Source organism: Ursus maritimus, unplaced genomic scaffold (assembly GCF_017311325.1).
Source record: "Ursus maritimus isolate PB19 unplaced genomic scaffold, ASM1731132v1 scaffold_32, whole genome shotgun sequence".
NCBI classification, from domain to species: Eukaryota; Metazoa; Chordata; class Mammalia; order Carnivora; family Ursidae; genus Ursus; species Ursus maritimus.
In genome coordinates, this window is record NW_024425786.1 from 14360366 (window position 1) to 14370674 (window position 10309).

At 56.0% G+C, this 10309-nt stretch overlaps 1 protein-coding gene across 1 annotated transcript; it reads right to left on the reverse strand.

Moving 5' to 3' along the window:
* Nucleotides 1-6300: 6300 nt before the first annotated feature.
* LOC103666596 (group IIE secretory phospholipase A2) lies at nt 6301-9899 on the reverse strand. Its single transcript, XM_040619368.1, has 4 exons — nt 9809-9899; nt 8908-9046; nt 8628-8734; nt 6301-6755 (listed from the first exon to the last, which is right to left on the reverse strand). Exons 1-4 carry the CDS (start codon nt 9846-9848, stop codon nt 6613-6615), a joined length of 429 nt encoding a protein of 142 aa, XP_040475302.1. The 5' UTR covers nt 9849-9899; the 3' UTR covers nt 6301-6612.
* Nucleotides 9900-10309: the final 410 nt, after the last annotated feature.

Genomic DNA, 10309 nt, shown 5'->3' on the forward strand with positions numbered 1-10309 from the left:
GTGGGCGACGATCCCCGGACCAAGCGTCTGAGGGCTGCCCCCGCCCTTGCGCATGTCAGCCGCCAGCAGGTCACCAGGGCCAGCCGTCTGGGACAATCACTGGAGCTCAGTCAGAAACCTCAGCCTGCAGTTTGAGCCCCTGGCAGGTCCCTTGACCACAACTTGAAGAACACTGGTGTGGGGCTGCCCACATCTTCCCACCCTCATTATTCGTTTTCCACGGCGGAAAGGGCCCTCGGCCTCCCCGGCCACCCTTCCGGCAAGCTCCAGGAACACTGAGCTCAGTGAGAAGAAGGAAGGAGCCGGGAATTAGACTCGAGCCCTGCGTGTTCCCCTTGCTGACGCAGATGTGCCGGTGGGCGTGAACCCCTTGGGGAGGAGGGCGGGGGTGTCTGTGGAGAGCGCGGGCCTTCGCAGGCGCAGGAACCTTCTCTCTTCTAATTGCACTGTACTTGTTCTAGCTTCAGTCTGGGGATATGTAAGACCTCCATGGGGTCACGATCCACAGACTTAGCAAGTCTTGCCTTATTTCTGGAGCTCGACAGGGAGAAATGTGACCATCGTCTGACGTCCATAGTTCATTTCCTCTCAGTGGTTTCTTTTCACAGATGGTGTTCATCTGAACCATTTTATTTTTTATTTACCAAAGTACTGTACTCGGCGATTTGCAGTGTTTTCAAAACCAAATGTTTCTTTTTTTGTGTTTTTAATCTTGCATACTTGGTGCAATAGAAGCTGCAAAGATGTGCCACTTTATCTAGGAAATGGAGTTTTGTATACCAATAAATTCTAGTTTAAAGACAGAGCTTCGTGGTGTTTTTGCCAGTGTGAGCGCCATTCGAGTGCGTGAGACTGAGAGAACTTGCCAGCAAGTGGCTTTTTTAGAGGCCTTTGTATGGAGGGGGGCGGGTACCGTCATTTGGGGCCTCACCGGGCTTGGAGGAGCCGAGGAGCTGTGGTGCAGGGGAGGTCCGCTGCTCGCTGGCAGAGCCGCCCTTAAGGACTGGACGCTGATTTCTGCTGGAACCTCGGAGCAGCTCTGAGAATTTGCTGTTGTCTAAATACGGAGCGGCTGTCTGTTGGCTGGCACGTGGGGGTTTCTCCAGAACTCTGAGGGTCGTTTTGACCCCATTCTAGGAGGAGGCACAGTCCTCCAAACACGCGTGGACAGCTGTGACCGGAGCACAGACACCTGGAGAGGGCTCAGAAGGGGACAGGGCCGGGAGAAGGGCAGCCGCAGAAACCCAGTAGGTAGGGAAGTCCTCTGCGCTCGCAGGGCCCAGCCCACATGAGGGCTCGGGCCAGTCATGAGGTCAAGGCCCGTGTGGTCTCACCAGGCTTGCCACGTCCTTGGGATTTTGGCCTCGAGACTCCCACTCTCTTGTTCTAGTTTTGTACTCACTAAGCAGCCTTTGGATTGGCTGTACCTTGATACCAGAAGGTGTCCAGTACTGTACACCCTGCATGAAAGAAAATGTGGCTACTGGCAAGGACGTGTCCCCTCGGCCACTATCCTCATGTGATTTTCACCTCAGTCCATGACTGAGACCTCTGGGTTCACGTCCCTGGGCCCACAAGGCCTGGGGTCTGGACCCTGTCAACCCAATTGAGAATCTTTCTGAAAGACCCTATTAGAATCAAAGTGATGCCCCAATTCAGGTGCTCCTTCAGCTGGAAGCCTTTCCCTGGCCTCCATTCCAACCTGCAATGAGTCACCAGGGGCCAGGGTGCACCTGCTAGCTCGGGCGGGGGTCAGGGGGCTTCCTGCCAGGGCCCAGGTGACCGGTAAGGTCCTGTGAGGCGGGCTGAGCCTGTGAGGACAGAGAAGTGTTCTTGGGCCAAGTAGGGAATGATCAGAGTACCCGAAGTTTGTTATTTACATTTGCCTCCAGGCTCTACAGCACTGCTGACTGGCGGGAATGACAGTAGGATGCTGAAGACTGAAACACCACAAGGGGGAAAGTGGCTGTTCTGTGTCCCTATTCAGGAACTTCATGGTTGCCTAGGAGAAAGCTAGGTTAGAAACCCAGGTTTAAAGTTTGCCATTTAGCAGACACCCCACGAGCCCTTACCGCCGCCCCCCCAAATGCACAGAAGGTGTATGCGTGCCTTGAGATACAATAAACAGTTGTCATAGGGTGCTCTGCGCCAACGTGGGTTTTGTCAGCTGCTGGACAACGTGGGCACTCAGATCCTAGTGATTCAGTGATTGAGAACTTGTTTGATTGTAAAGGATCAAGATTTAGAACTTGTTTGTTTGTAAGGGGCCGAGACGCATCCTGCCACTTCGTAGGATCTGGCTTGGTAGAAGGAAAGCTTTCCCACCTTGGAGAATCTTGTCTGAACCTCCCAATGCAGAGGGACGTAGGTACCTGAAGGTACTCTGTTTTTATTCCATTTATTCACCCATCCAAGCATCCAAGAGTCCATCCCATGTTTATTGAACCTGTACGGTCCAGCGGTTCTTATTTCTGGGCATAGAATCAGACATGGACCCTGTCCTCCAAGTTTCCAGGGGTGAAAGAGGACACATACACACACATGATGTAAAAGGAAGTACTATGGTAGGAGGGCTGTGAACTCAGAGGGAAATCAAGGAAGGCTTGGTGGAGGAAGCGACATTTGGACTGGGCTGAAAGGGGAGATAGAGGGGGGTGTCCCATGTGCTGAGGACAGAGTTTATCAAGGATATACAGTTTGGGGAAAGACCGGGCACTTCTTCAAACATGTGCCCTGCGGCTTTTGCTACCGGAAGACCAATGTCGTGCTTGCTGAGCCAATCCCCGAGATGAGGCGGACTTTGCCCATCCTGACTGTTCGGCAGAGTCCGGAGCTGACCCCTGGATGCATCTTGACTTTGGAGCTCCGCACAGGTAGCAGCCCTCCAATAACGGGGCTGCGCACGCTCTCCCCAGCCAGGGGTGCCTCATTTCCTCCGTGGGACCTCTGCTCGGGGCACTGACGGTGAGTGGTTTTCAAACATGTGTCCGCTCAAGATCAATGAGCACTCAGAGTAGTGAGCCCAGGGGCTCTTCAAATAAGCGAGCATAGGATTTATCCTATGCATGATGCCGCTTCCCTAAAATAATTCTGAATATCAAGTGTCCGTGGAGTCAACTGAATATTTATCTGGCGTGTATCGTGATGGATGCCGTAGGGGAGGCAAAAATACATAGAGCGGCCCGGCCAAGATGGAACTTCCAGAATGCTCCAGGCACCCTGATTGTGCTGTCTCATTGAACCTTTCCACCACCGTGTGAGGCTGGTGATTGTATCCCCAGGTTACACAGAAGGGAATACATAACCGGCCCAAGATCACAGATCAGCAGGATTTGAATCTGCGGCTGTCTGCCTCCTCCACATAGGAACCACAAACAAGGACCCCAGTGACGGGCGTAACTGGCCCAGGAAAGGTACAAACACGTTGCCTGGCAGTTCAGAGCAGGGTGAAATCTCCAGCTGGAAAAGCATCATGGAAAAAGTGGCATTTGAAATGCACCTCAAGTGCGTGGATTTTCACGTGTGAGCAGGGAAGCTTCCAGGCTGAAGGCAGCTTTGTACAGAGGGGTGAAGGCTGGAAGGCAGGGGGCGGGGCGGGGTATAAAGAAATATCTATGGCTGGATCTCCGAGGCTGGAAAAGCAGATGACGTCAAGTTTGAACGCCAGGGGTTGGTGGACAATGGGAGCTATTGGTGGTTCAGGGGCAGAGGAGGGAGCTACGTGATGGAAATCAGACTGGGGGAAGATGAAGCCGGCATTGGTGGGCAGGATGGTGACCGACTGGAAGAGGGAGGCCCTGATGGTCTAGTCTTGCTCTGGGAAAGCACTTACTGGTATAGAATGACGTGTCTGTCTGCCGGTTGGCCACATCGGATGCGTCTCTATCTCCGGCATTCAGCGAGGGACCGGCAGTGTCGCCTGCATACACGCTTACTGAAGGTTGGATTCTCCCGCAGTGATACCGCGAAGAACCCCAAAGAAGCAGATGGAGGTCTGTGAAGTCCTAATCGGAAATTCCAATGTGCTTTAGTTTCTAATCACTAACCCAGCAGGCACTTGTTCAAACATTTCTTTGATAGGTTTTGTTAGGGGTTAAGTGGGAAGGAAACACATCAATCCAAATCGTGTCATCAAAATTGGAGAGGCCATCTCTGAACATTCAGGAACCGGAGTCCCTCCCGCAGCCTTGAGGCAGCCCCCAGGCCTCATGCATTCCTTCCTTCATTCAGTGAATTAATCAACACTTAGAACAGTGAACAGTGAAAGCACTTAGAGTAGTGCCTGGTAAATGCCAAGACTTGATGAAGTGTCAGCTATTATTACGGCCGTCATTCATTCACAACACAAACGCTTCTTATGTGCTAGGCTTTGCTGTGTACCTTCACAAACGCTAACTGGTCTAAACCTTGCCACAACCAGCCTGCCAGGGGCACGTCCTTGTTCCATTTGGCCCCATGTCAGGGCTTTTTGGATTTTAATAGGCACACAAATCACCCAGGGCGGGGGAGAGGTCTGCCTCCGGGGGCCTGGGGTCAGGTCCGAGATTCTGCATCTCTAACAATCTCCCCGAGGATGCTGCCGCTGGTGTCCACGGGCTACACGGAACAGCTGGTCTAGAACAGTTGCTAACTGGCTGAGCAGAGAGGTCCTGGCCTGGAAACTGTGACCTCAAGTTCAGGGATTTTTCAGTCCTTTCCACAAGTCTGCAGCCAGCAATGAAGTGTGTGCACCCCAGACATGTACGCAGAATCCAGACCCATTGATTCACTCACCGAACTTTATTGATCACTGGGAAGACAGGCTGCGCCGGGTCTAATGTGTCAATTCCAGTGCTCACTCTGCGGGATGCTGCACACCTTTCGGGTGAGCAGGTGCCCGTCCCGTGCCTGCCTTACGTCCAGCGCGCCCAGAGCATGACCTCTCTCCGTCTCTCCAAGCCCGTTCCCTCCTCCCGTGCGGCTCACTTATGCAGTGGCGTCTATCACTCTAAGATGTTCGTAAGGGCTTCGCGGTTATTTCTCAGCGTATTTATGATCGACAATGCCAAGGCACCGATTTCACTAGCCCAGAAGCCGCTTTGCCCCCTGATGGAGGGAGATCCAGGTGTAAGGGGAGTTTAGGTGTCCTCCTCGTGACCTAAACCAAGTGGACACCAGAGGGCGCCTCAGGACCACTCTTCCCACACACGCGCTCGCTGGCTTCCCCAGTCCCTGTGTTGCTAAGACCTGACTCTACCAGGGATCCGCATCCTTCACAGCGGCAAAGTGCGCTCACCTGCCCCCCACTTTGTTTTGGCCAACACAGAACTTCTTCACCTTCAGAGTTCATGATGGCCATCCTTTAGATTTCTTCCTGCTCTTTCCTGCCCTCAAAGTCCTGAAAGTTGCACACATGCATGAAAAGGACCAAGGACGTGAACATTTACTGCGTGTCTGCTGTGAGCTTTGTCCCCTCCAGGTAGCACCTTTCCCATGCTTGTCTCATGGAGCGGGCTCATCCCCATCCTGGCAGGTTTTATCCGCATACTGTAGATAGTGGAGAGAATTCTGTCCGTAGCGAGGATTAGAATCTGCTAAAGTACATTGTTTCCAGGATAGGCTGCGTCCCACGTGGGGGGACGCCTTCGGTGCGTTAAATTCTTCGTGACTCCAGAGTTAGAGGCTGGAGGCTGACATCTTTCCTCTTCCCCTCCCTGTACCAGGAGGCCGACCTGGCCTGGGCACCCTCGCCTTCTCTGGGCACTCTGGGCACTCTGGGCTGTCCGAGATGACAACAGAGGGTTGGGTTGACATGGCCGTACATGGCCATATGGAGTGTCACTGGTTGATACCAACTTGTGAAGACACGGAGGCACACCGGCTGGGAGTGAGGACACCCCCTGAGGTAGTACTTCCCCTCTCCAACCCCTGCACACCTCTCTGTCGGAGGAGGGATTTGGATAGACTGATTCTACAGCTTTGTTTCACACTTAGCCAGTCTGCTAATGGGGAGGGATTTGAGGCCTGATGACATGGTGGGGACAATATTTGTAGGTTGGTATTTTTCATGCTTCTCACATGACACCATATGGCCAGAGAGATTCCTTCTGGAGATTGCCATTATTGTTTTGCAGAAGATTGTAGAATGTTAGAAAAACAGAATCACAAAAACTTACTATAAGGGGAAATGGAAAGGACAGAATATTAGAATTGCACGCCCGGGCCACGATGTCAGATTGGTTCCTGCCGTATCCCCAGTGCTTAGCGCGTTGCTGGCACGTGGTAGAGACTCAAAAAAAAAAAAAAGTGAATGAATGCAACTGTAGGCTAATGAAATCCTGTAATGATAGAATCTGAGAATCAGAGAATATTAGAATTAGGGGACAACATTATTCACTTGTTCAGAAGAGGGAACGGAGATCTCAGGACTGGGTTATAGAATCTTCTGGGTGCTAAAGGGTCCCTTGTCTCTTCCTAGGGGGACCAGCGATGGTCCAGGCCACAGTCTGGGAGGTCTCAGGGAGGGATGGGTGTGCAGGAAAGGAATTTTCTGGAAGGAGCGCCTTTGGTGTCAGTGCTGCCCAGGCCTGGGGCCACTGGAGGCCGGGTGCAGAGCGGAGGCGGGGCCCGGGCCTAGCAGGGCGGTGTGGGGCCACTGCACAGCTTGTTGGGGTAACGGACGAAGTTGCGGTTGTAGGTACCCAAGTTGTGGCGGAAGCAGAGGGCGGCCGTCCGGTCACACTCGCAGGTCTGACGCTGGCAGGCGGTTCTGCCGGCTGATGGGACAAGGTGAGTCAGGGACCCTGTGGCTTGGGCCCCCCGCTCTCTGGGGTCCACGTCTCTGCCCCATTCTGCTGGAAGCCCACTGCTGCAGGGGTGTGTCGGGTGTGGGGGAGAGATGGGGAGTCTGAGGGGGGTGCCAGGACGCTGGAAGCTGGGGGAGGTCTGCCTTCGCTGTTCTTCCTTCCTCTCCCAAGCCCATGCACCCCACCTTGGCCCTCTGGCTGGCCCGGGGACAGACCATCTGGTTCTCTAAGGAACCTGCTCCAGCCCCGGGGAGGATTTTAGACTACCCCCTCCCCAGGTGAGGCAGGGCTGCTGGTGGAGTGCAGGCACCAAGCTGACCGGGGAGCAAGAAATGCCAGCGACTCAGTCCCGGTGGCCTGCGCGCCCCCGAGCAGCCTGGGCCCAGACTGGAGCCCGTCGGAACTGAAGCCTGGCGCCTGCTCGGGCCCTGGGCCTGTGTCCACCCGAGGGGACAGAGCCTGTTTTTCTGGCATTTATCTCAGGGACCCCCTCACACCCGGCCTGGGCTTGGAGCTGGCTTCGGCTCTGCAAGCCCCGGGGCCCCAGAACCTCCCCTTCTCTCTTCTGCCTCTGTCTGCCCTAAGTGGCTCTGGCTCCTCCCTGGCCCCGAGAGTACATCTCCCGGAGATGTCCTGGGCTCCTCATTTCCCCTCAAAGGTCAGCCTCCACTTCCCATCAGGGTTCTGCCTGCACCTGCTATTCCAGCAAAACTCAGGGGTTTATCAACCACATTGGTTCTTTTGGGTGGTTCTTGCTAGGAGCTGGAGGAAGCAGGGGAAATGAATGTGATGGGCTCCATTTTATAGATGAGGAAACAGGCTTTTGAGAGGTTCTGTCTCTTGCCCAAAGTCACCCAGTGGGGAGGAGGGGAAGCCCTGAGCCTCTGACCCTATTCTCCTGACACCTCTCCTCAATCATCCCCTCAGTGCCATCCGGACAGGTGACTTGTTCCTACCTTGCATAAACCTGCAGTGACAGGGAGCTCACTACCTGACAAAGCTGCCTTGCTGAGTAGATAGGTGGCTGCAGGAGCAAGAGACTGAGCTAAATCTGCCTCCAGTGGTTCTGGTCCTGGCTCTGCCCCCTCCCCCAGGACAGATCTTAGCATCTGAGCTGGCCTCTTTGACCCTCCTGGGTTCTTCTGCTGCCCCCTCACTCGGCCCCACCCTCCCTCCAGGCTGCTCTCAGCTTTGCGGTGGGGAGGCTTGGTGCTCTGATATCTGGGCCCCCTCCACTGGGACCGGTGGCGTGGAGCCCCCCACACTGTCACTTGGTCCAGGCCACTTCCCTGGGGCTGGGGACCAGAGGAAAACTAATTGGCTCAAGTGGGCATTGGATCTGGCAAAACTGAGCAAATAGGTCCCTCCTGACAGCTCACTGGGGGGAGTCAGCCTTTGGCCATGGGGTCTGCTGTCCCAAATTGTAGCCCCAGCTCTGTCTGGGACTGTGCCCTTGAGGTTCGTCCTGGGGACCTTGCTGCCCAGGCCAGGGAGGGGGTGTGTGGGTACAGCTCCTCTGGGCCTGGCTCAGCTCTGCCCCCTTTGCACCTCTTCCCAGAGGCTGGAGCTGGTGGGCCTCTGGTGGGGAGAAGCGCCTGGGGCCAGGGCGGGAGCACACAGGTCCCGGGATCTTTAGACTGGGTGCCCGGCGACCATCTGGGTGCATGGCCAGGCCTCTCTACAATTCCCTGGTGATGGAAGACCCACCTCGCCCATCTCCCCAACCCAGGCTCCGGTCCTGATGAGGAACCCGGGGCCGCCATCAGCAGGGGGTTCCCATCTGAAGCTGCCCCTCCACCCCCCCGACCCGGTGTCTGGGGCACTCCAGAGCTGTTGGCTTACCACAGAAGATGTTGTGCCTGCTGGCCGAGAAGAGATACCTTTCCAGTTTGGGTTCACAGCCCAGCTTCTCCAGACGCCCGTAGCAGCAGTCGTGGGCATGGCAACACCTGGAAGGGTCACGGGCAACCTGAAGGGGCCCGTGAGCCAGGCTGGGCTGGGCCAGGGGCTGCCGGGGGGCCCAGGGCTCAAAGGGGCTTAAAGGAGAGGTCAGCCTCCACTTGCTGGGTGTCCCAGCTCCTCCCCGCTCCCAAGAGGTCTCCCTACTGGGCCGTCCGCTCACCAGTCCGTCTGGTCCACGGGCCAGTGGGAACCACCAACGCCACAGTAGCAGCCATAGTCGTTGTACTGCAGGGCCGGCCTCCCCGTCATCCTCTCGATCATCACCCCAAACTGGACCAGGTTCCCACCAGCCAGGGCCACTGTGGGGACGGGGGCAGAGGCTGGCAGACCGGTCAGGGCTCTGCCCGTCTGCAGCCAGCTTCCCCCATGTCCCGTCCAGTCTGAGTCCAGACCCCTCCCCGACTGTCCAGTTAACCCCACCTCCCCAAGCACCTTGCTCCCAGCAACAATGACGCTAATCAGTAATAATATTCCCACGCCATCCGGCCCACCTCGATGCCTAGTGCTCACCCCATTGTGACAACGCTCCCAGTGCCCCTCCCGCTCTCCTCCCTCCTCTCCAGAATACCACCCACTCATCCTCCTGCTTGCCCTGCACTGCTCCCCCAAAGTCCTGGGTCATTGGGTCCTGATCATTTCCCCAGGCATCAGCTCCGTGCTCCAGAGCACTCTGTCCCCACCAAGTCCCATCAGATGGTACTGGATCGGCTTCATGACCACCTGGGGTTCCCCAAATGCCTCCAGCTCCTGCTAGTTCAGCAATGGGGGCCTGCCCACCCAGGCAGGATGGAGCCCAAAATGGAAGCTAATGGGGAGGGGGTGGGGCGTGGGTGGCAGGAGCCTCGTGTGTGCTCTCTTGGATCCCCACCAGCCTCTTTCCTGTGCCCTCCCAGGCCACCTGGGCTGCATTCCCCCCCATGCCCCTCCCTTCTTCCCTGGCCAGTGCTGCCTCAGGCACAACTGGCCTCGTGATGACCCCTCACACCTTCCCTAGAGACTCCGGGGAGCTCTCGGTTCCCAGCTGGGGAGGAAGAAGAGGAAAAGTCACATAGGCCACTTACCCAGGAGGCAAAGGAAGGTCAGAAGAGGGGGAGGCTTCATCCTGAGGGAAGGGGAGGTGATCAGGGGGCAGAGGATCTGGGCTGCAGGAGAAGGAAGTGAGCGGGGTGCCTCTGATCTCGGGGCACCTCCCCAATTAGTTAAATACTGGATCCTGTCCACTCCCCATCATTAACCCCCAAATGCCCAGTGATGCAACTATACTTCCAGGTCTTTGGTCAAGTCCCCAGGGGAGGGGCCAGCCTGGGGACCGTGGACTTGGTTCCCAGGTGGTTTTCGGGGAGCAGTGTGTGGCTCTCTCTTTTCCCTGCCTCTCCCTTCACCTACCCCTTTCCAAAAATCACGGTGCTAGCTCCCACTGGCTGGGCTGTGAGCCAGGGGCTGCACCAAGGGCTTTTCATTCTTGGCATCTTTTTCTCATCCCCATTTTACTGATGTAGCAACTGAGGCCTGGAGAAGTGGAGAAACATGTCCACGCAGCCATGTCTGCCCTGTTGCCATGC